General features: G+C 47.7%; 3 protein-coding genes across 3 annotated transcripts; all 3 read left to right on the top strand.

Moving 5' to 3' along the window:
* The first annotated feature begins 3,625 nt into the window (after positions 1-3,625).
* Positions 3,626-7,426, top strand: HOXA10 (homeobox A10). Its single transcript, XM_065629656.1, has 2 exons — positions 3,626-4,574; positions 5,954-7,426. Exons 1-2 carry the CDS (start codon positions 3,761-3,763, stop codon positions 6,226-6,228), a joined length of 1,089 nt encoding a protein of 362 aa, XP_065485728.1. The 5' UTR covers positions 3,626-3,760; the 3' UTR covers positions 6,229-7,426.
* Positions 7,427-12,653: 5,227 nt separating this feature from the next.
* HOXA9 (homeobox A9) lies at positions 12,654-15,785 on the top strand. Its single transcript, XM_065629468.1, has 2 exons — positions 12,654-13,284; positions 14,362-15,785. The coding sequence occupies exons 1-2, from the start codon at positions 12,735-12,737 to the stop codon at positions 14,598-14,600; spliced, it is 789 nt and encodes a 262-aa protein (XP_065485540.1). The 5' UTR covers positions 12,654-12,734; the 3' UTR covers positions 14,601-15,785.
* Positions 15,786-21,407: 5,622 nt separating this feature from the next.
* HOXA7 (homeobox A7) lies at positions 21,408-24,721 on the top strand. Its single transcript, XM_065629217.1, has 2 exons — positions 21,408-21,886; positions 22,933-24,721. The coding sequence occupies exons 1-2, from the start codon at positions 21,511-21,513 to the stop codon at positions 23,214-23,216; spliced, it is 660 nt and encodes a 219-aa protein (XP_065485289.1). The 5' UTR covers positions 21,408-21,510; the 3' UTR covers positions 23,217-24,721.
* Positions 24,722-25,445: the final 724 nt, after the last annotated feature.

The following is a 25,445-nucleotide window of genomic DNA, read 5'->3' as shown; positions in this document are numbered from 1 at the left end:
GATAAAATTAGTGGGGCCGTCATTTGTCACCTAACTTGGCACAGACGCTGTTCCTAAACCTCCTGTTTGAAATCCGCCTTATTTGGAGCAAATCCAGGAAAAAGGGAAGGGAAAAAAAAAAAGAAATCTGGCACACACGCAAGTTCCTGGCAACTGACAGTTTCAATATTAAATAACTATACCCTGATTGCGTTAATTTTTGGAGCTGTATAAAATGTAATCCACGGCTATGTTCTCAGATAGGCGGCGCAGGCACTCCTGCAACAGACGGCAAGGCCATTTACGTTTTCACAAATTGCAGTTTGCCCGTGTCTACGAATAAAAGCATATTTTAATTAGCTCGCAAAATGCGTCTGTGGATTAACAGTGCTGATCTTTTGGGTTATACGGGCCAATAATAAAAAGATAAATCACGGTTTAACTCGATACATTTTGAGATTTCCAGTCAGAGTTTGCTTAGGCTGAGCTATGGGTTTTATTTATTCCCTTTTTGGTTTTAATTTTAGTCCAACCAATAAAAAGGCTTAACGACGCTATTAATGCATCTATTATATTTTTCCTAGATCAATAAAGTTTTATTTTGATAGTGTTGTCTATGTGCGCCGTGAATTTAGATTCTCCGCGAAAGCACCTTCTCGCCGGTTTTGATATTTATCAGAATTTTATGTGCTCAGGTTTATAGACCCTCGGATAGCTTTACTTACAGAAGCAGAATTAAAAAGAAAGTATTTCTCGTCCCTTGGCGTCCACAATATTCTTTAAAATTTCTTTTAAATAGGGGTTAACCTCCAAGGGACACATTGTTAAGCGCTGGAAATGCAGTAGCTACACCCAGCGCATGCCAAATTAGCTCAGTTTAGTCAGAATTGACCATTATCTTTTATAGTTACGAATCAAGTGAACATTATTAGTTTTACTTCACTGGGTTTGATGATGCTGGTTACTATTTGCCTTGGCCTTGTTAGCGATTAAAGAAAGCGGAGATAATGCAATGCCGAGCTGAGTTCATGATCTAGACGGAGTCGGTGCCTTGACCATCAAACCGGCTCTGTTCGCTGCCATCAAAATAGCAACACCCGGCCTTGCCGATGGCAGCTCCGGCAGGACCAGACACGGGAGGGGGGAAACCCCAGCCCTCTGCCACAAAACCTGGGAGGGGAAGCTAAAGAAAACTTAAAACCTTCCAAATTGTCCCTGGCCTCCGTGTCTTTTGTCTGATTTCCCTGCACCAGCTCGCAGAGAAGCCAACCCGTATTTCTTCCGATGCATTTCGAGTCGTTTTATTCCATCTGACGAGGACTGCAACGCACTTTTATAGGCCTTTCCCTGCCTTTAATCCAATTTTTTAAAGGGTGCTGCTTATTTAAAAAACAGCTTTGGAAGAATTTCAAGTGTTGGTCCTCGGTTCCGTATGGTTTTTAGGTTTGCAATCCATTTCTATTTAATTTGGCAAATGCAAAATAAACATACCGCAAGAGTGGACTTCCCCGGAGTAATTTTTATACCTGACTTGCGTAGAGAAATGTATTTGGAAGGCGACGTTGGGGCTCACGTTTCATTTTATTTAGATCTGTATTTATAACGCTAAGCCTATTGATAATAGCCTTCCTGTACACCAGCCAATAAACTGGTGCCTTATATGGTATTAATTTTGTTAGCAGTGATATGGCCCTCATAGGAATCTGATAAGGGTTTGTCCATCGCACATTAACACATCGCGAGGTTAGTCGGGTTGGGGAAATACAAATATAACAAGAGGAAATGAAGTGGGGGGGAAAAGTCTAAGGGTTCCTATAGGCTGTGGGACCTATCCCTGTCACCGCATCCCACGGGCCGGTCAGAAGGAAGCCGCGTTGTGGTGCTCGTCCCATGTCACTGGAAAAATCAGGCGTCTTTCCATAAAGCTTTCATGGGTATTGCAAAGTTGTAGCAGCCTCTGCCTGCCCTGACGCTTCCCGCAGGCGCGGAAGGAGGCTGGGAAGGCCCCGCCGGCTCGGCTCAGCTCCCCTGCGGGAAGGGACACTCGCCTCCTGCCGCAAGGAGGGACTTCTCCGGGGGAATGTCACGCTGTGGAAAAAGCATTTCCTCGTGGCAGGCAAGCACTGTGGGACGAGACCACGTGGGGCTTGACAGATCCATGGGGCGGGAGGGAAAGGGCCGCCCCATCCCCTGCCCGGCGGCTCTTCCCGGGGCGGTTTGAAAGCCAAGGGTAAGCGCCGGGGGATGCGGGGCGCCGCGGCCGCCCCGCCGTCACCCCGCCCGGCAGGCAGCGGCTCCGCCGCAGGCGCCCTCCCAGGCACAGCAGCCGGGTGCCAGGCAGCGGCTCTGGCCGGGGACGGCGCTGACGCCCGGCCGGCAGCCTCTTTCCCCCGCCCGCCCTGCTGGAAGAGGAGACCGGTGGGCCGCTCCTTCCCTGGGCAGCGTGCGGGAAAGAGGAACGAGCCTTGCTCCTCAGTGGTGGGCAGCAAGCACCGGGCAGCCGCAGACTTCCCTTCGACTAAAGAGCCCTTAGTTCCGCTGGCCAGGCAGTGAGGCGACTTCAAAATGGCTTAAGCGAGAGATGTTGGAAGTGAAAGCAAGCCACCATTAAGCGATTCATTAGAAAATCTATCTGTCTCTTTGCGTCTCTGTCTGTCTGCTATCTGTCTGCTACCTCCGCCACAATTACATATTGACTGGACACGGCTATCTAGTATCTCAGGATTCATCTACTTACTCTTCTTTCCATTATTTAGTACATTGCTTGTGAAAGAGACGGTGCTTTTGAAGAGACGAAAAGTGAATGACCCAAATGGAGCGGGAAGGGGGGGAGATATAAAAATGATTGCCCAAATATAAACACATCAATAAACAGGGTGCGCAGCATCCTGCGAGGATCCATTTGAACTGCTCGCGTCTGGATTCTTTCTGTGGCATATGTCTGGCTTAAATTTTAAATGGTAATCAGACCTCGGGAAGAATCCAGCGTTAACTAAAGCATTAGAAGCTGCGACCGCAGAGTCAATCCTCCTGGAGTGGCATTGCTCCCTAAGAGATTCTTCAGCGCAGCAGCGAGCATTTTATCTCCAGGAAATTTAAGCCCAGCTTGGCGTCCTGGCGGTGATGTTAGGCTGGAAGCAGCCCCTTTCCTCGGTAGTTTAACGCGGGAGGCACCAGGCCCCTTTACGGTTTCCAATGATCCGTGATAAACAATAACACGTCTTTTATTTCTTAAAAAACGAGACAATCAAATAGAATGAGCAGAGCCTGAGCATAAAACACCGGGCGAGACGTGGTTTTATTAATTTCATGAGACACATAGGCTGTGCAGGGAGGTGAGCAGGCATTGCTGCCGGAAAGCCCAACCGCGGGGAGAGAGGAGTGACAGTAAAAGCTTCATCTGGACACCGCTTCAGCCTAGGTATAATAAACATCAGGACCGCCGGGCTATTTTATAGCGGTGCGTGTGATAAGAGGGGAGCAAAACTTGGAGCCAGTACCAGCAAAGCCTGCTCCTTCCCCTTCCCGGGAGCGCGGCTCCCTCCCAGGCGCAGGCACTCACCCATGTGGGCGAAGCGTGCGCGCCCGTGTGTATGGAAATCCATATTACACATTAATATACATCTATCTCCCAAATTCAGAGGTCGACCTGAGAGCAGCTCGGTGCATACGAAACTAGACGGGGAGGGGTTGCTGGGGAGGCCCGGGCTTCCATTGGCTGCAAGCGTCTGCCGTGGTGCGGGGGTATCTCTAATCATATTCAGCATGTTTTGCACAAGAAATGTCAGCCAGAAAGGGCTATCTGCTCCCTTCGCCAAATTATTCCACAACAATGTCATGCTCCGAGAGTCCGGCTGCAAACTCTTTTTTGGTAGACTCCTTGATCAGTTCGGGCAGAGGGGAAGCGGCGGGAGCAGGAGGCGGAGGCGGAGGCGGCTACTATCCCAACAGTGGTATCTACCTGCCACAAGCGTCCGATCTGTCCTACGGGCTGCAAAGCTGCGGACTTTTCCCCGTTTTGAGCAAACGCAATGAAGGTACTTCTCAAAGCATGGTCCCCAGCTCGCACCCCTACGTGTCAGGAATGGAAGTGTGGCTAGACACCCCCCGGTCCTGTCGCATGGAAGAGCCGGAGAGCCAGCAGGCCACCTCGTGCTCCTTCGCTCCAAGCATTAAGGAGGAGAGCTCCTACTGCCTCTATGACTCAGAGAAATGCCCCAAGGGCTCGGCCGCCACCGACCTCGCTCCCTTCCCCCGGCTGAACGCCGAGGTCAGTCCGGCCAGCGGCGGCGGCGGGGTCCCTGTCCCGGGCTACTTCCGCCTCTCCCAGGCTTATGGCACCTCCAAGAACTACGGCGCGGGGCCGGCCGGGGCTGCCTCCTTCCCTCCGCAGCCCCCCGGCCGCTTCCAGACGCCTCCATCTTTGCCTCCCGTCCCGGACGCGGGGAGGAAGGAGGACGAGGAGCGCTCCCCAAGCCCCTTGGCGTGCATCTCCCAGAGGGAGGACGAGACTCAGACTTCATCTTCCACCGCAGAGGAGCTCTCTCCAGCTCCGTCAGAGAGCAGCAAAGCCTCTCCCGAGAAAGAGCCCGTAGGTAAGCGAATGATGATGGTGTCGGTGGTGGTGATGATAAAAAAAAAAAAAAAAAAAGCAGTCGAGGATCATAGTGGCATCGTGATGCGAAAGGAGGATCCCAGCTGCCCCGCGGGGCTGCCAAGAAGCGCTGCTCAAACTGACCTTCTGAACTTTGTAATATTCGGGCATGGGGTTGCCGTAAAAATTAATGTCCTTCCTATAGTTTAAAACCCTTAGAGCCTCTGCTCTGGGCAACTTTAGCCTGCATGCTGCTTAAACATATAGAAAAACAAGATCAATCTTTCCCCTGTGATGTGAAGGTGCCTACCAGATAACAGAGATGTTTGTAAAGCATCCAAAATAAGCAATAGGCACTGCCAATAAATAAACCTATTAACGCGGTAAGTTATATTTTACGATCCAGAATGCTTTTCGGAATAAGAGCCGCGCTGAAATGTGCCATCTATGAACTGCTATCAAATTAGACTGATGAATGCACCGCGAATATCCTTCAGCGTCTACACTAGATAACAGGGTTGTTATTTATTCATTTGCTTATTTATTTCCCTTTCGGGTCCCCATAGCAAAAAAATAACTCTCCTTCCCTGAGCGGTAGACTTTTCAGGCGCTTCTCTCCGGCTGCATTTCAGAAGCCCTGTTATTCCTTCAGGCGCCTCGTTGGAAAATAATAAGATCAAAACAAGAAAGCGGAAAACTACTAGAGAGCCAACCCCAAGCCACGAACCACTGCGAGCCATCGAGGAATCGGTGTTACCTCTCTCCCAGTCGGTTCCACTGATAGGGACAAACACCCCAAAACAAGACATTTTTAATATAAATTTTTTTTTTTGTGCCCCGAAATGGTTGGAAAAGAGAGGGCCGGGGCGAAGCTCCCCGGGAAGGCAAGGGCTGGAGGCGGGGAAGCTCCAGCTCCCCAGCTCACCTTGTTTTCCACCTCCAGAGCACATTTACAAAGTTCAGACCCGCAGGCTTTGTTTTTTTTGGAAGCTGGTGCTTGGTGGGGCTAAATAAGACCCCAGACCTTTCATCAAGCCCCCCCCACCCAGTAACAGTGAGCTCGAAACGGCCGAAGGGGGCACGGGTAAAAGCCTGTTTGGGGAGGTCGGAGATGAGCTACCCAGCGGGGTACACTGCCCCGCCGGAGGCTGCCCGGAGCTTTTTGAGCAGAGGCAGATTTTCTCGGCCGGCTCTAGGGCCTTGGGGAAACAGCATTAAAACTCTCGGTTCCCACAAGGACACCCCACATTCCAGCTCCCCTCAGCTGGAGGGGCAAGCCGCCGCACACACACACAGATACACGCTCCTTCCATCCTCTCTCCCCCAGTTCTTTGCCTCCTACCCACTGGTAACGTCCCTTTTCTACTTTCTCAAAACTAGGCAATTCAAAAGGAGAAAATGCAGCAAACTGGCTCACGGCAAAAAGTGGCAGAAAGAAACGGTGCCCCTATACCAAGCATCAAACTCTCGAGCTGGAAAAGGAGTTTCTGTTCAATATGTACCTGACTCGTGAGCGTCGCCTAGAGATCAGCCGCACAGTCCACCTCACAGACAGACAAGTTAAAATCTGGTTTCAGAACCGCAGAATGAAACTGAAGAAAATGAACAGAGAGAATAGGATTCGGGAGCTCACAGCCAACTTTAATTTCTCTTGATGAACCTATAAACACATCTTTATGTTTTAAAGAGCCAGTATCATTTTCCTAGGCTGTAGTCATCCGCACCTGTATGGATTAACGATTTTTAGACATTCGCAATGTGCCCTTAACCTCTTAAGAGCTATTTTGGGGTGGGGGGCGGACTAAAGCCACGCTAATGCACAAAATGCCGTGCGTGAACCTCCCCGCTTCCTTCAGCTTTCCCGGGAGCCGATTTGTTCTTTTAAGCTTTGAAACACAGAAATACCATTTCAGGAGCTGCAAATATCTTTCCCCTCATATCTCTCTCTCAAAAGTAAACAAGCTCGGTTAAAGGCCCATTACACCAAGCGGTGTAACTTGGACTATAACTAGCTGCAGAATGAAGAATCTAAGCCTTGCCATATTTCTATATATTGGGAGTTCCCCCTCCTCTGTTTTCCTTTTCTCCTCCCTCCCCCATTTTTCCTTCGAAAAGCAGGACTTAGAATAATGAAATGCAGGCATCCTTTAAAAGGGCTTAATGGGAACGGGTGTTAAGAGCGATTCTTTTTTTGCTTTACCTTAAAAGTCAATATTACAGCTTTAAAATTGGCCAGGAAAATGAAATTTCTTCTCTTTAAAGGTATAAAAAAGCTCGTGTTGCTCATGGACTAAATTATGACACTTACCTCTGAATTTCTCTCGCTCTTTCTGGTTGTAGATATTTACTTAATGTAGTTTTGCTTAAGTATGTGGAATTAGCGATTTTTTTGTCTATAAATAACGTTACCGTTGGTAACGCATGACAAGCACACAATAATTCCCCCTTGAGAAGAAAGTAGTCACTTTTTCCTCACTAATTTCACTGAAAATTATATATCCTGAACATCAGAAGGACTTTCTGAGCCAGAGTCTGCGATTGCGAGGGAGAATATGTTCGTCTTCCTTTATACTGTGAAGTTACATGCATTAAAGGGTCAAACATATAGGTGAAAAAAATTAAAAAGAGAAAGAAAAAAAAAAGAAAGAAGCAGGAAAAGCTATAAATACAGATATGTATAAATGTCTATTATTATTAAAATGCCGATACTGTTTTAAGCAAATGCATTCTATCGTTATTATAAATGTTAGTTCTAGCTATATCTAGTTCTTACCTTAAATCGGAATAAATTAATATTGTAATGCTGCTGTGCGTGAAAAAGACGATGTTTATGTTCTCATAGAAGAATAAAAAAACGTGGAATGAATCCTTTTAATTTTACCTCTTTTTGTGACTGTTTATCCTCAGGTTCTACTTTATGTCTTCGAGAACTTTTACAACAGGAATAGTTGCCTAAACCCCCTGCAATTACTTTAGGAATCTATTTAAATATTACCTAGACGGTCGTAATTTGTCTGGGCCATATAGCGATGGTGCTCTAAGGTTTGTCGGCTTTTGTTCAGTTTTATGACTTGCTAGTATATCTGGATTGTTGCTGTCTTGAACGAGTGGTTTCAGTTGACTGAGGAGCTGCACAGACTGAGGAAGCAAATTACTATTTCTTGAGGGTAGGGAAACGATTTTTTTAAAAATCGAACACCTAGAAGTTTGCGGAGATCTTTAAGTCCAGAGGACGGTGACAAAATTCTAGCTTTATCTCAGGGCTAAGAAGAAATCGTAAAGGTGAGCACATGGGGAGGGGGGACCCCAGCCTCTCGTCCCTGCCAGCGGGCCCCTCCAGATAAGGCTACCTACCTGGCTGCATGTAGAAGAGCTTATTTCACCCAAGCTGCTTTTTTGCATCCTCCCTCTCTTACTGCATGTTTAGCTAATCGAGTCTTGCACAAAAGGGAGGCAAAAGGAGGGCTGGGAGAAGTGCGACAGCTAATGCTTCTTCGCAGGGTATGTGTATACCGGGAGGAGGGGGGACAGGCTTTGAACCCGGGGTTCTTGGGAGCCGTTAGCTTTTCATAATATAACATTGTCGTGCACGGCCTTTTTCTTCCTGGTTGCATCTGCATGGAGAGGGAGAAGCTGCCCGTGGGGGAGGTTGTTATTATATTTCTCTCTTGTTTTCATTAACCCACCCGAGGCTGGCCGGGGGGCGCGGAGGGGCGCCGGCGGGGCGGGCGGGCGAGAGGGATGTTTTAGTCACGTTTCTGGTTTTATTTTCGTAGCGGGATCCTTGCGTTAAGGACCACGGCAATGGGGAAAGTAATAATTAGCGCCTGAGAACTGCTCTGTGGTTTAGGTAGTTTCATGTTGTTGGGGCTCCACCTTTCTCTCTACAGCACGAAACTGCCTTAATTACTTCAGTTGATATCATCACCAGGTATGCTTGGTGCGAGGGTCCTTTCTACCCGAAGAAATCTTAGCGCTGAAGTGATCTGTAGGCGTCAAGTCCCAATGCCATTGTTCCCCATCTGCAACGGAGCCTCCTTTGATTCCTCAGATAAACACGGCAGCCGAGGGGGGAAGCTTGACAAGTTCTTCAAGGTTAGCTAGCTCCTAAGCGAGTCCCTGCCTGCTTGCGGGATTTTTAATATATCTCCCAGGCTACATTCAAGGTCAGGTGCGTTTTGGCATTCTGCTCGGTGTGGGTCGAGCTCGAGGGGGGTGTGTGTGTGCTGGTTTTATTTTTCTGTCTGGATTTATTAAAAAACAGACACCCAAAAGCCTGCCCGAGGGAGGGGGTGGGGAGAGATCAAGTCTGCCGGCCCCGCTCCGCGCACCATCACAGACAAGGCTCCGGAGCGCAGGACCCGCGGCCGGGCGGACCCCCCTCGCCACGGGGGTGCCCGGCCCTGCTGGTGGCTCTCGCCCCCGTCGAGGGTGGCTGGTGCCCGCCGGGGCCTGTCACAGGGATCCGTCGGGCCCGCTCCCCAGGGGCTGCCCGGGAACACTGGCTGCCCTGGGGCCCGCAAGGCCTCGGTTATGATCACGATTGCGGTGCGGGCGCGGCCGCTCTCCGCGGCGGCGGAACGGGCAACAGCGACCTCTCCGGGCCCGCTGTCGCCGCCGCCGCCTTTTGTGTCCGCAGAGCGACCGCGGGCAGGGGCCGCCTGCCGCCGGGCCCTCCGCCCGGCAGCCAGCGCCCGCACGGCAGCGGAGCGGGGCACCCTCAGCAAAGGAAAGGCGGGCAAAGGAAAGGACACAAAACTCATTCGTTGGGGGTTTATTTCTGTTTACTTTTTAGTGATCATGATTCTTTTTGCCTTAAAAAATAATAATAATTTTGAAAGTATAAACTTTTTCGAAAGCCCAGGCTGGGGTGCAGGACGTCAAAGGAGTTCGGCTAGCGGATTGTAGCTAGACCCACCCTAGCCGGTTCCTTAGAGAAGGAGACGGCCTCGGCTGGGGCAGGAGCAGAGCTCCACACTGCAGTCAAATTTAAGTGCTTGTGGCTGTCTCTACACACACTGTGCGCCTGACGGGGTATCTGCTGGGTCTCTGTACATACGGGGAGTGTATTTGCAGTGCATATGTCTGTGCGTGCCTATACGGCGTTTATACACAGGTTTGCCTCTGTCCTTTATTTCCCATGTGAATCGCATCATCTGATTTTGGACTGCTTCCCCCAAATTCTGAATCATTTTTTCTCTCCGCTGTGCCAAAACACCTCCGTGCGTTCGCAGCACCGACGATTCCGTGAGAGAGGTTTGCAGTGGCAGGAAACCCTGGGAAAAGGCGATCCTGAACTCCCCGTTCAGGAAAGATCGCCAACGTCCGCGGATTCCTGCCCCGCGCCCGCGTACACTCCGCGCCTCCGCGATGCGTGGTTAATGGAGCAGCCCTTGCATATGGCCCTCACTTAAAAACCCTCGAGGTCCTTCCTGTTGCAGCCGGGGGTAAAAGGTAGCGGAATGGGAGCTCTGCTAATTTGATTATGCCGGGATGGAGGGCAGGGAGTATTTTTATTCAGGCACGACCGCTCCAGCGGTGCTTCGTTCCTGGGAATTCCGATTACATATTGCAATTTGATGTGAACGTCCATTTCTGCCCTGTTTGGGGTCTTTTGCCTCCGAGGGTGTAAGCCACCAAAACCTTAAGTAATTTGCAACGCAAATTGTGTGAAGCCCACGCTGCCTCCACTAGCCTTCGTGGCTTGTATGTAAAATGTATTTGTGGGAAAAATGGGTCTAAAAGGGCGAAAAGAGAGGCGAATGCTCCAGTGTTATTATCAGCAATGTGATCCCGTGAAAAATGTCTGTAATTACTTGCTATATTTTATATCTTGCTTTCTGTAAAACCTCTCCTGCCGCTTGGATGCCGGCGGTGAACAAATGCAGAATTTTACAGGGAAATAAAAATACAGGCACGTTCTTTTAAACGTTATTGTTATTGTTATTCATTTGCTATTATTTTTGGTGAGTAACCAAAAAAATGAAGCGCGCTGCAAGTTGAGAACCCAAATTCGAATATAAACATCCAGGACTCCTGCAGCTAAGATTATTTTTTCTGAATGGAAAAAGGAAGTTCTACAATCACATTTCACCACAGCTGACTCTTAATAATAAATACAAATGACGTCGAGTTCCGTCTTTCCAGGAAAGAAATACAATTATTTTTTTCTATTACGGCGTGTCTATACAATGGCCACAAAAAATAGCAGAAGAGAGTTTTATTTGCATTTTTTAAATTGTTAGAAAATAACGGGCTTCTTGTTTGTGGAGATCTTGCAACTGTTCCGTAATTTTTGAACTCTAATGGGGGATAATAGTTTCATTATGGGCGTTCATAATCCCGAATGGAGGAGAGAGCGTTGTTAAAATAGGATCCCTGTAAGATTTCGGATTAAACTGTTGGGAAGACATGAAAAGAAAAAGAAAGAGAGAAGGAAAGAGGGGGAGAGAGGGAGAGAGACAGCCCACATAGCGATGTAAAACTAATTAGAACCACACTTTCGCACGAACACTATTTACACATGATTTTAATTATTACTCGGCAGTCCCTACCATTTGCTGGGCTCTATTTTCAATAAAAGATATTTCGAGTAAATTGAGCCTTTCGCGGAGATTTTTTGTGCCCCCTGCATCCCATTGACCGCGCTCCTTCGCCAGCCACGGGGATAAACAGCGTGAGTGTCCGCCGGAGAAAAATCAGGCAGTCAGAAGCGTATTTGCAAGGCGCTCAGGCACGACTTCAATTCCTAACACTGGACTTGGATCTGGCCGCCTCTCACTCTCCCCCCGCGCACCCTCCCCTCCTTCTGCGGAGCACTGTAACCCTCCGCTTGGTTTCCGACGCCGCTAGCGTGTGTCCTGCAGCCAAAGGAGGTGCCACCAACAAATAACTATATTTTCACATAAATTTGATTCACCAGAATGCGGGACGGCCGACTGCGAGCGTCCCTTTGATAGCCGCCCTGAAAAGCAGGGTGCCTTTCGGCAGCGGGGAGACTGGGCTTTTTCTCCCCTTTTCCCCCCGCTGCTTCTCTGCATAGTTAAAGAATTAATCGTAGTGATAAATACCGCCGCCCGGCTCTGTCCGCTCTCCCTCCCGGCCAGGACGGCGGCTCCGTTCCGGCCGCCGCCTCGTCGCCCAGTCCGGGCTCCTCTCCCCGGCCTGGCGAGGGGGTCCCCGGCCGCTGCGGCCCCGTCCAAGGGCAGGGGCGGGCGAGCGGGCGCGGCGGTGCGGCAGAGAGGACGAGGAGGGTGTTTCGGTCACTGCCGCTCTCTGTCCAGCGGGGTGGGGTGGTGAAGTGCAGTTTGGTGCGGGCCAGCCTAAATACCGAGCCAGCGCCTGCCCCGGTTCTTCTCCGGCCGGGTGGGGAGGGTCGACTCGGCAGCGGAGTTTCGGAAAGTGGATACGTTGAATTTGACTTTCCGCTGCCAGCTCTCTGCGCCGAACGGAACGGTATTGTTTATAGTGAGTTCCCAAACTAAACACAATAGTATAATTTAACCTTTCCAAGCACTCGTAAATTTTTACTGCCGTGAAACACAGCGATGCAAATGAGCCCGTTCATAGTTACTGACTTAATAACAACCCTGTGGCTCCCGAAACAATAACTCCTTATGAAATATAATAAATATATATTTAAATACAGTATACCGCAACTGCTATTTTGCTTTTTTATTGCTTCAATTATTGTATAATTTTATGTGAAGGTCTCCGATCACAAGGGTGTGGGTGTTTTTTTTTTTTTGAGGGGAACACGACCCACTGATGGGATGATTAATTATGATATAAAATAGTCCGCTTAAACGAAAAAAAAAAAAAGAGGACAGAGAAAGAGGGAAGGGGGGCTGTAATACGGAATCTGATCTTTTAATCTCAGTTGGCCGCAATTAAAACAAACTCCGCCGTATAACTCCAATATCCCTTTGCATAAAAACATATGGCCTCGCTATAAAAATTATGGCTGGAAAACACTGACCCATTAATAGCCCGCGGACTGATTTATACTTTATTGTTCTGCTCCCCCGCCACGTGACCGGGGCAGCCAATGGGCGCCCGGGCTGCCCTCAACTTATTACTGACTCTACTTCTCCGCCAGCACCAAGTTGTTACGTGAAACCCGCAGCCCCGAACCGCGGCGGGTCCGCCGCCCGCGCCCGCCATGTCGGCTCCCGGGACCCTCAGCAATTACTACGTGGACTCCTTCCTGGTGCCGGAGGGGGACGAGCTGGCGGCGCCCCGCTACGCCCCCGCCCCGCTGGGGCCGCCGCCGCCGCGGCCGGCGGCGCTGGCCGAGCACCCCGAGCTGGCCCCCTGCAGCTTCCAGCCCAAGGCGCCCGTCTTCGGCCCCCCCTGGAGCCCCGCGCACCCCGCCGGCGCCAGCGGCGTCCCCGCCGTCTACCACCCCTACGCGCACCACCAGGCGCCCGTGGCACCGCCCGACGGCAGGTACATGCGTTCGTGGCTTGAGCCTGTGCCGGGCTCCTTGTCTTTCCCCGGGTTACCTACCAGCAGGCATTACGGCATTAAACCTGAACCGCTGGCGGCCAGGAGGGCTGACTGTACCACGTTTGACACTCACACTTTGTCTCTCTCTGATTATGCTTGTGGTTCTCCTCCAGTTGATAGGGATAAGCAAAGCCACGAAGGCGCATTCTCTGAAAGCAATGGAGAAAGTGAGGCAAACGGAGAGAAACCGCAGATCGATCCAAGTAAGTGGGACTGCGAGGGTAATGGACTTCAGGGCGCTGCGCCGGCCGCGGGGAGGTGTCGAGGCGCTGGGGCTAATTGCTCGGCCGAGTACCGGCTGCTGCCGCCGCCGCCGCTGCAGCTCGCCCGGGGTCTGCGATCTGCAAGAGCCAGCGCTGCCCTTCGCAGCTCGGACGGGATCTAGGATGGCTTGGGCGTTCCAGACTGGAAGGAAAACAAAACCCTGCCTTACAACTGCAACGTAAAAAAAAGAAAGGCAAAATCCGCCCACTCCCGCACTAGCCACCTCAGCAGACTCTGCAGGACGTGCTCGCATCCTTCCGCCTCGTCGCGCTCCCAAGCGTGGGCAAACGGCGAGGAGAGGGTGCCTAGAAAGCATTGGATGTGAATCTGATCCTTATTTTGTGTGATGCCTCGCAGGCCGGGGCGGCTATTGCGGGGCTGAGGGCAGAAACCTCGCCGTTGACTTGATGTCTCCCTCCCACCCGCTTCGCGGAAAACCCCGGGCTGGATGCTCCCAGGGCTGCGAAACTGGTGGCAGAGCGCCTCGGGATTGCTACCACGATTAACACCTTGAGAATAAGGGTCCTAAACCGGCGAGGTTTTAATTATGCCAGCTGTAGACTGACTTGCCAGCTCCCTGGGTCTTGCCAGTGATGACACGGGAGAAGGTCGAAATTAAAAAGTGAAACAATTTCGATGACATGTTGGTCTAGCTGGTCACTCCCCGGGCTGGCAGTTTGAGGGGTTTGTGTGCATGGGGAGGCCAAGACGGAGGGAGGGAGCTAGCACAGAGAGAGGAGGAGAGAGTATTATAAAATTGCATACTACAAACAATAAAATAGGCGAGGGGAGGCGGGGGTGGCGGGGCTTTGCAGCGTGTGTTTGTGTGTGACCCCTCTATGTGTCTGTATTTTGGAGTCCATTGTGCCTCACCGTCCTCTGTGCCTTGTAAAATGAGAGCCACGTCCTAAATCCCCAAATCGGGACACCTATGCGGCTGGTCCTGCGTGGATCTCCCTCTATAGCCTCCTCCCTCTCCCCTCGAGCCTGAACTTCTCCTGTTGTTTTCGTTGTAGATAATCCAGCTGCAAACTGGCTCCACGCAAGGTCCACCAGGAAAAAGCGATGCCCTTACACCAAGCATCAGACCCTTGAACTGGAGAAGGAGTTTCTGTTCAATATGTATCTCACTAGGGACCGTAGATACGAGGTGGCCAGACTCCTCAATTTAACTGAGAGACAAGTGAAAATCTGGTTTCAGAACAGGAGGATGAAAATGAAGAAAATCAACAAAGATCGAGCGAAGGATGAATGATGGCGACACGTGGGTTAAATTGAAAATGCTTAGAGTAAAAAAAAAAAAAAAAAAAAAAAGGAAGAAAAAGTTTAAAACAAAACAAATCCTCCCCTTGAGCCCTGCCATGCAATGCGTCTGGGTCCAGGCCTCACTTTTCTCCCCATGGCAAATTCTGATTATGATTGTACCTTGATTACCACAGAGGCCAGTTTGCCAGGAGAGGTACAGTAAGACTTTGAATTTTCTAATAGGAAAGAAAAAGGGGGCATTAGCACGAAAAGGCTATTTAGCTGGCTTGTATAAATCTACCTGTTTCTTCACTTATGGAAAGAAAAAAAAGAAAAGAAAAGAAAAAAAACTACCTTTTCATAATGCACAACTATTTACGGACTGTATAGTTTAGTCTACATAGTTAATTTTATTCGCTCTTTGCGCAGCAGAGACATCTCTGCTTTAATACTTGAACACTGTATTTTATTGTGGTAATTATGTTTGTGACTCAATTTATGTGCTTGAGTGCTGTACCGGATGTAATGGTGTAAGCTAGAATTCAATTTGAACTCAGGTTGTTTATTATAAAAATTGCATAGAGTATAGCTCTGTAGTGTATTAAGTCTTTTCTGTATAATTAGACAGTTAACCTTTGATTGTAAAATATATATTATATATATCCCAACGGAAAAAAAAAAAGTAAAAAAAAAAAAAAGTAGAAAAAAAAAGTTTGTCCAGGATGTCTGGGAATCACGGTTCTCAAAATATTGAAGCAAGTCATTTTAGTATGCACAGTTGATACATATATAGTACTGTCTTTGTCGGTTGTATATATAATCTATATATTAAAAAAGTAAATAAACAGACTAGCTTAAATATTGTTTTTGCACCAGTGAGCAGTTATCAGATTTTGGAGCTATACATATATGTGAAAAGGGTAACTACCTATTGTTTACGTTTTAATTTTAATCGAATGATTTGATGCTTATTGTAATGAAGGTTAATTTTATTGATAATAAATTATACACTATGAAAACCTGCATTTGGTTATTGTAAATTTGTAGCGATTTAAAATAAATGAATCTGGGAAGTTATGTTGATGCAGAACGTACGCTGTCTATTTTGAAATAGTTACCTCATGGCCTACTGACCAAATCGTTGTGTTTAAATGATATTTAACTTTTTGCCAAATAAAATATATTGATTCTTTTATATTTTGTGATGGTTTAAGATCATTAAGTAGGGGTTCTTCCACGGCACACCGAATCTCACCAGCAGACCTGGCAGGGCTAGGGCAATAGCAGAGGCGAGTAGCAGTGTTATTTCTGAGACAGGATAAACCCACGGTTCTATGAACTCAGACCCCAGGTGATTAAAATTTGGGCTTATTTTCGCCCTAAACGGGCAGATTCAGATCCTAAATGCCACTGCTTCGCTAAGAGGAGGCACAACTCCCCCCTCCCGGCTATAATTTGGTAAACTAGTGCTTAGCAGGGCGAAGAGGGAGGGAGCCCCTTCGGCTGGCGGCGGGGGCACGCTCCCCAGTTAACGCCAGTTTAATAAATTCGCCTGGCGGGGCGGGGGGATTTAGGACTAAACCAAAATGTCCGACGTTCTTCGGTGCGGACAATCATGTAAATTAGCTCAGACGGCGACATTTAAGCTGAGATGGTTAATTAGCTTGTACCAGAAAATGTCCAGCACTAAATGTGCTTCAACGAGCTCTGTGAGAAGTCTCGCCTTACTAGCGCGTTCTTTATAATTCCCTTCTACAGATAATTATCCATGCAAAACATGTTATTTCAAACGTCACCCATTTTTTTCCTTCCCTTGCCTTCATGTTTGGGATTTTTTTTTCCCTTTTAAATGTCTCGTGGCAAATAAAAACAATCCGTTGCATTTTACTAGAGCCTCGGATTATATATGTATGTACAGATAGACATAGATACAGATAAAATTTTGCTGACAATTTGGTAGAATTTATGGTGTCAATTCTACTCGCTCATTTAGCCGAAGGAAAGAGTTGGGCTGGCAGCAGGCTAGAGCAGAGCAGACAAAATAGGATTTATTTTGAAAAACAGAAAGAAGGTTTCGTTGGAGTGGAAGATTTCTACATACAGCCCCATTGCACCCACCCCTCCCCCGCCGCCCCAAGACAAACCAAGCTCAGCTACAAAAGAAAATAGCGAATTCTGTGAGCTTGCTGAAATTTACCCTTGTTTTGGGCGGACATCTTACTGCTCAGAGTAGACATCCTCCATAATATGAGCTGCGGCACACTTCTGCGACACACCGACCCTTGTTTGCAAATATGTCGGATAATAATAAAAGCCGCTTGTTTTACGGAGGTACACTTACATCTATGTATGTATTTAAAGCAAAATAAGACGAAACACACTTATGGTCTTGGCAGAAGTTGTTGTCAGGAAAATTCAGCGCCATACAGTGCAATAAAAGAAAATGACTGCTGTAACCGTTTATGGGGTGTAAAACGCTGCAGGGCTAAAGACAAAACTTAGGGAGCCGGCAAGAAGTTTACAGATGTTCAGAACTGCGGGAGGGGAAAAAAAAAAAAGCTTTCGGCTTCACCTTAAAAAAAAAAAAAAAGAGAAAAAAAAGGAAAAAAATAAATCCGGGCTAAGATTTGATGAGCTCTAATTATTGAAAGGGAGCTCGTTGTGGAGTGCACACACAAAAAGCCCCTAATTGATCCCTGAGCCAGTATTTGGGGATGCTGGGACGCCCTCTGTTGTTGCAGACAGAGGCAACTTCAAAGAATCAGCATTAAGAGTGTGTAATAAATGACGGGTCTGCAAACTGTCTGGAATTCGGCTCTTAATGAGTTTACAACTGTCCAACCACAATTAAGATTTTCTACAAAAGCCTTTTCATTTGTTTTGTCTGGCTGTTTTAGATAAAGCGGGCGAGCGGAAATAACAACCTTTTATTGGCCTTCCCGTGCTTAAATCCAGGCTGGGAGGTGGACATTTATCTTCCCGGTGCGCTGGCGGGCAGAGGCGCTGGCTCCGCGGGGCCGGCGCGGCGGCGGTGGCGGCGGCGGTGTCAGCCGGGCGGCGGCAGGTGGCGCTGTGACCCCGCGAAAGAGCGCCCGCCCGCCCGCCATCAAGCGCTCGGCCGCCTCCCCGACAGCTCCTAAAATGTCGACTTTTATGGGAGTAAAACTGGCGTTGGAACTGCTGGTTTGGTTTTAACAAAGGCCGAGAGGTTTGAAGATCTTTTTGGTTTTTTGCCACTTCATCGCAGGAGCATGGTGAGGGATGCCCCGCTGCCACCGGGCACGGTTCGGGTGGCATTTGCTGCCTGGCCACGCTCCATGCTCTCATAGCAGAAGTAAAGCTTACTCTGCACCGAGGACATACCCTGCATTTATTCTCAAAACACCGAGGCATTTCCTATTAGCTAATAGAGACGGAGGGAGCCCTGTCACTGAATTGGCAGCTTCTCTTTCCCTTGCCCCAAATATTCGCCCTTCTCTGCCGAAGCTCTGAGCCTGCAAATAGGGTGTCCTGATCTCCCGGCTGGTGAGAAATGAAATATTTGGAGAGAGGAGGAATTGAAGGGTTCGGGTAGAATGGAAGAAGCTCTCCCTGGATCAGCCCGGGAGGAGAGCCCCTGAAAAGCTTCGCCTTCGGAGCGGGGTGCGAAGGGACAGATTTTTCAATGCCCTTTTCTGCCCCACGTCGTTGGAGACACAGCCGTGCGGGGAAACGGCAGCGCCGCAAACCTCCCGTTTGAAAATTATTTACTGGCGAGTGAAATTCCTTAACAGCTGTCTTTGATACAAATAAAAAGCCCTGCTTGTATCCCCAGCAATTTCAGCTCTGTGGGACCCGTTGTAATTATACGATGCAGATGCGAGCAGGCTGATATTCTGCAAACTTGACGTGTCTCTCAAAGTCATTCCTAACTTCTCCTCGCCTTCTATTTTGAGTTCCTCGAGTCGTTTTCGTATTTTTTTTCGTTTTGCTTTTGTTGGCTTTTGCGTCTTGAGAAATGAGGCTTAGAGGGGAATTGTAGAGTATTTTCAGATGGCAGTTGACAAAAGAGAGGAGGGAAAAGTAATTGGAAGAAAAATAATGGCAGGAGGAAAGGAAGTATAAAATGTGGGCTGAAGTATGAACACTGTATTTCTCAAGTTAAAGCCAGACAAGTAAACAGATACCTGCATAGTACTCCGTAACAGAACTACTTTCTCTGCGTTTTATTTACATTTCCTTAAATCGAAGCCAATCTCTTTATATCGAAATTCAGCATCGGGAAGGAATGTGAGCATTGAGCTATTTTCCGGGCGCAGTGTTTCAAAGATTTAATTCTTTCTAGGGATAAAGAATAAGAGCCACTCCCTGCTTTCTAACAAGAGCCTTCCTATAAAATATTTGTCTACAATGGCATTGCTAAACTTATTATGATTCAGTATTTTTTTTCCTCGCGCAGTAAAATTATATTGAAATTAAAAAGTGTTTATGCATCGTCATACTAAGTAATAACTTGGCACAGTATGCTCCATTATAATCGTGGATAAATTACGGCGAGAACAGATTCCAAAATAACAAAATCCTCCCTAGTATGAACCACATCAAGATACTGGTTAATACACAACCCATAATCATGTAGTGCTCCCAGGTCGCTTATAACTTATAAGAACCATTTTATCACTACCTTTTACTTCCCGGAAGGCTCAGAAGGCAAGGAGAGGTAGACCAGAGCTCACAAGAAAAAAAAAAATACGATGAATCCCACCTGGAGGATTATTTTTAAAGCGCGTGAAAATATTGTGGTGACCAAAACCTTGCAATCTGCATTCCTTCGCCGTTTCCTCGACTGGAAAAAAACATATATTCAAATAAAAAGTGCGTTTTCAGACGCGGGCATCCCGCCTGGTTTTGTGTGCGACAAAACGAGAGATTTCAGAGGCTGTTTTCAGAGGCAGCTTTATGCCTAACATGCAGACGGTGGGGGAGGTAAATAAGGTGGTGGGGACCTATGTCTCGGGGTCCTTTTAAGATTTATTCAGTGAAGACTCTTTGAGAAATCTTAAGGGTTGGCAGGGGAAAAGCTGAGAGCAAAATATTTTTTTTTTAAAAAAAGGTCGCGGTATTAAACACACACACGAAAATAAAAATACATAAACGTGCAAATTGTACAGAATCAGAGAATTCGAAATACAACCACCCAGCTAATCTATTCGGTCCTACACTGTCCATGTTTAAGTCTAGACATTGGTTATATTTGTTGTTTCTTTCTTCTTGCATCTTGGTATGTTGTCACCAGAGGAGCAATTTATTGGTCTAATGTCATCTATTTCAGTCTCTTTGATCTTCTTAGTCGTCGTCTTGTTTGCTTCGCATTCGTTTAACTTCTTGGGCCTTTATTCCTTTCCAGCAGCCTCTTCTGCCGGCGTGTTCCCACATCGCGACTGCGACCGCAGGGATATTGTCTAATATTGGCGAATTGGAAGAAATAACCGAAGAGGGGGGGTCTTTCGCCAGCTTCCCCCTTGCGCCTGCGAATAAAAACTGCGTTTTCACGCACTTAACATTTGGCAAATATCTACACATAACCGTTAAATTAGCATGCTCTGAAGCTTGAATATCTCAGGGATCTGGCTTTAGAGAATTTACTTGCTTCTATCAGTAACCTATATTCATGGGGCTGCAATAATCGCCCATAAAGAGTCCCGAAGATTGCGTGCATGCTGGAGGTGAGTGTGGGGGGAGAGGGTGTCCCCCGTTTACAAAACGTAATGTTTAGGGTCCGTGCGAAATATCACCAAGAACAATTTTAACTGGTGAGAAAGTCTTTGTACACGGGGCACCAAACTATAATTGAAAGGAGAATTTCCGGGGCAATTCCATTGTGCTCCTTCCAGTTTATGATGTGCAATACAGGCAGGCAGTAAAAGCTGTCTTTACCAGGACTCCCTGTCTGAGGGAAGGAAACTCATTTTACGATCCGTTTAAAGGAAGGGCACGGTGCAGCATCCTCAATGGAGAGCCATTCGCATTGTTGGGGAGCCCAGTGTTTAGAAAAGCAGCAACGCTCCCCGTCATGTGAGCATGCCGTTGCCGCCTCACGCCTAGGACTGTAAGGTGGGTAGGACGGGAAGGCAAAAGGGGCATTAAACAGGCGGCTGAGATTTGAAACTATTTGTAGGCGATTTCTTCAACTCAGCTTTTTTTCCCTTTTTTTTCTTTTTTTTTTTTCTTTTGAAGGCGTGAAAGTTGAGTCCCCGCCGGGGTTTTGTTTGTGTTTTTGTTTGTGATGGGGTAACAGTGGTTTTTTTCCTAGGAGGTAAACCGGGGGGCTCACTCCAGGGGTCGCCTTGACTTTCAAGGCTCGGGCAGCCCCTCAGGGCCGGCGGCGGTGCGGCGGGGGCCAGGCGTGGCGGGGCCCGGCGAGCGTGGGGGTACCCCCATAAACCCCGCTGCGGAGTTACCCCCCCCCCCCCCCTTATTTTCCTTGCAGAAAGCAACGCGGGAGTGACGAACAACCTCCTTTGAAGTTTTTTGGGTTTTACTGTTTTGGTTTTTTTTTTTCTCCCCCCTGCCCCGTTCCATCTAAAGGACCACATGGAGCGTGCGTCCTGCCCGGGGAGCCGAGCGCCCTCTCCTCCCGCGGCGGCCGCGCCGTCGGGGGGCGAGGGGAGGGCGACGGCGGCTGGAGGGCGCTCCCGGGCGCGGCGGCGGCGCTCCCGGCCCGTCCATGGCCGGGTACCGGCGGGCCGCGGCCGGCACCACCTGTGAGGCGGGCGGGGATTGGCGGGCGGCGTCATATGACCGGTCACGTGCTCGAGGCAGCTCAGTCCAAAAGAAAATGGGGTTTGGTGTAAATCTGGGGGTGTAATGTTATCATATATCACGCTACCTCGTAAAACCGACACTGAAGCCTGCCGGACAACAAATCACAGGTCAAAATTATGAGCTCTTCGTATTATGTGAATGCGCTTTTTAGCAAATATACGGCGGGGGCTTCTCTTTTCCAAAATGCAGAGCCTACTTCTTGCTCCTTTGCAAGCAACTCCCAGAGAAGCGGCTATGGACCAGGCGCGGGTGCCTTCGCCTCCTCCATGCCCGGCTTGTACAATGTGAACAGTACCATATATCAAAGCCCGTTCTCTTCCGGATACAGCCTGGGCTCTGATGCCTACAACCTGCATTGTTCCTCTTTTGATCAGAACATTCCCGTCCTCTGCAATGAGCTAACCAAACCCAGCTGTGAGAAAGCGGAGGAAAGCAACCTGCACAACCAGGCTGAGCCTAATTTCCGGATATACCCCTGGATGAGGTCTTCAGGTAGGGGCAAGCGGAGAGGGCTTGGAGCCGTGGCAGCCAGGCAAAGCGTGTCGCCAGAATTACTGTCAGCACAGCCTTTATGGTTTTAATTATAGCCGAGGCGCCATTGCGTAGAAAGCCCGTGGCATTGTATGTAAATGAGTATCATAAAACTTTTTATTGCCCAATTAATGGGTTCTAGCCTCGTAAATTTATTTAACTCCATTTGCTATGGAATTTTAGCATTGAGTTGATTTGCGCTGTTTGCTATAGAAATGTGGAGAGTTGGCTGCGGGCTCCCAGAGCCCCCACGGGTAAGCGTCTCCCCTGCCCTATGCCGAAGTTGGGCAAAAAAAATCCCGGTCGCCGGGGAAGGCGGAGGGGAGAAGGGCGTTCAGGAGCGAGGGACGGGCTGCTGAGGACTTTGCCAGCCCACGTTGCGGAGATGTGCCACTCTCGTCCCCCCCTGCCCTTTCCACGGAGATAAGGATCTATAGAAATGTACTAAACAGGAAAAAGGGGCGGGGGGGGGGGGGGGGGAGCCGGGGTGTGGGGGGGAGAGTGTGTGAAAAAAGAGAGCTCTCTTATGGAGCTAAGTGCGGTGTATTGTTTACGATCCAGGCGGAGTGGGGTGGGGTGGTGGAGGGAGCCCCCGACATTAAAATAAAATAAATACAGCTCAGCCTTCCAGCTTTTTATTTCCCCTTGCGAAAGTCTGGAAGGTTTTAGGGAAATACATCGCCTGGGGGGAAAGTTCCTCCTCCCAAAAGCAATTTCCTCCCCCACCTCCTCTCCTGAATGCTTTCTCTCCACTTTTTCTAGGTCTCGAGCAACTTATTTTTTGCCCTGCCTAAGCAGGGCAGGTCGTGTGGCTGAAATGCCTTTGTTAGGGCAAAGTGGGGAGGCGGGTGAAAGTGAGAGAAAGGGATCATTCACTCTCGCTCGGCCGCTTTTTGTTTATTTAAAATATACTAATATTAAGGGGGAAAAAAAATGAAAGAAAAAAAGAGAGAAAACTTTCCACCTCTCTTCTTGCCTAACTCCCGGCCGTGTGTGCCTGCTTTCAGGTCCAGATAGGAAGCGAGGGCGCCAGACCTACACCCGCTACCAGACCCTGGAGCTGGAGAAGGAATTCCACTTCAATCGTTATCTGACTCGGCGGCGGAGAATAGAGATCGCTCATGCCCTCTGCCTGACGGAGAGGCAGATCAAAATCTGGTTCCAAAACCGGAGGATGAAGTGGAAGAAGGAGCACAAGGAGGAGAGCTCCAGCACCCCCGCTCCCAACGAGCCCACGTCAGCAGCAGCCTCTGTCGAGAAAGTGGAAGAAGACGAAGAGGAGGAGGACTAAGGAGTCCTACCCGAGGAAGTGATCTCTTAGTATAGTGTATGCACATGATAGTTGGAAAAGCTCCCTTTAAAGGAAAATAAGAAGAAGAAGAAAAAAAAAGACTCACAGTTTTTATTAAAAAAAAAAGTTCCCTTTAATAAGCATCTTGCAACCGAGCATTTGCAAACATGAAAACGTTTATTGCGATGGTTTTCCAGCCTTCTCTCCACTCTCCCGTACTCCCCAAACCTGCCCTGTGCCGAATCTTTCGGTAATATCGCCTAAGAGCATCCTACAATCATTTGGTTTTTTCGTTCATCCAAACCTGGGTGGGTTTGTCCAGGGGACATTTCAGTGAGAGAACTGCTGCTTGCACAGATAGTAAACCATGACCTTCCGAAGTGACTACCTGACTCAATAGTCCAAATCATGTGTAAGGGGAAAAGTGCATTAGGCTCACATTAAGAAAAACTACCTAATTTTGAATAAGTAGCTCTGCACTTCTCTTTTTTTCTTTTTTTTTTTGGTAATTATTGTTAGAAAAGTATCATAACTAACAGTTACACTAACAAAAGCTTAAACAGCAAGTAAGGGGGAAAAAAAGTTGTTCCACAAACCACTACAATCTACAGCAATGATTTTACTACCTATTTTCAAGACTACCTATATATCTTGCTCCGCCTACCTATCTTCGAAAGTATACTGTATTTTAGTAGTCAAAATAAGATAACATTACTAATGTGAATCGCGAAATGCTTTTAGAAATGTAAGTGTAGTCGTTTGAAAAGCACGCATCAATAGCTTTGGTATAGAATTTGGTACCGAAAAGGCTGAATATATTTAAATTTAAAATAATATATTTATTCCAAAGCAATTATAAATGAAAACCATATGCTGCAATATATCTTTGTTCTCGATTCTTTACTAATTCGAGCGAGGAAGCAAACACACGCCAATATTGTACAAAGCGGTTTAACATCGCCCATTGGCTTCTACCTTCGGCTGCCTCTGCTATAGGCCGTTTTCTTATTCTAGGTTGATCTTACTTAATATAGCGGAAAGTGTTCTTTGAAAAGTAAATTTAAATGACCATGTAACCACCGTTAAAAAACCACAATTGTTTGTCCTGATTATCCGAACGTGTTAATATGTAATACCGTGAATTTTCCTACGATAGCAGATACTGTATATTTGAACGATTTTTTTTGTCATTTATATTCGTCTTGGAACTCATTTGTAAGATCATGTCATAAATCGGGAAGTATGTAATTGATTTGGAAACTTTGTAGCATGATGTATTGTTAAGAACTCTGTATAAATCCGTCTTGAAGGTTTGGCTAAAGTTTATTCAAAAATTGTATGTTACAATGTGTTTCGATGTGTTCGTTGTGAACATTTGGATATGCCGTGTAAGTATTGGAAGTGGAAAAAAAATAATGTATGTGAACTCTCGTTGGAAGTGATACCGTGTTCAAGTATCTCCCACGATAAATGTGTTTTATGTTACACAGAAAATAAATATGCTTGTTGACAATGAATTGTGTTTCTTTATTAGGAAACAGTTCGAAGGAAGCATAAAAATAAGTTACACAGACAAATAAAGAAATTAGACCATATAAATTATTTTTTTCGTAATCAGACAAAAAAAAAAAACCAAGGTGATGAATTGATAATAATCAGTCAATTTCTCTATCTCGACTTTATGATTTTTTTTTTCCCGCTAGCGCAGTTGATTAATAAAGCGGAAAGCCTTCTGAATGGGAGGGCTTCCTTCCACCGTGTTCCCGTGTCCTCTTGAAATCATAACCCCAGTCCAGGCGGCCGGCGACCAAGCCGAAATCACACGCAGTGAAATAATATTTGGTAATGAACAGAAAGTGCGATGCAAAACTCCCAAGTATAAATGATCTTGTCGGGAACGTGTGTGGCTTGTGCGTGCGGCTTTCAGGGGGTGGGGGCATCAAAAAAGGGAATAATCGCCCCGCTTAAGCAAATGTATCCTTTTTACCAGGTACTGTGTAACGTCAAGAAGATCTAATATTTTCAATCTTTTTCAAAAAATAAAATAAAATAAATCTCGCCCGAAAAGTCCCTTTATTCGGCCGGGTAAATACAGGTAGAACCAGGGAATCTTTTGCGCAGAAGTTCCCTTTTTCTACTACACTCCGTCCTGGTTAACCTACTAATTGTAATTTTAATAAAATTAGTATAAACTCCAGGTCTTTTAAAAAAACTCCAGCGCTGCCTCTG

The sequence above is a fragment of the Caloenas nicobarica genome, chromosome 2, assembly GCF_036013445.1.
Source record: "Caloenas nicobarica isolate bCalNic1 chromosome 2, bCalNic1.hap1, whole genome shotgun sequence".
Lineage (NCBI taxonomy): Eukaryota > Metazoa > Chordata > Aves > Columbiformes > Columbidae > Caloenas > Caloenas nicobarica.
The sequence above is the reverse complement of the archived record's forward strand: the minus strand, read 5'-3'. Positions and strand labels throughout refer to the sequence as shown.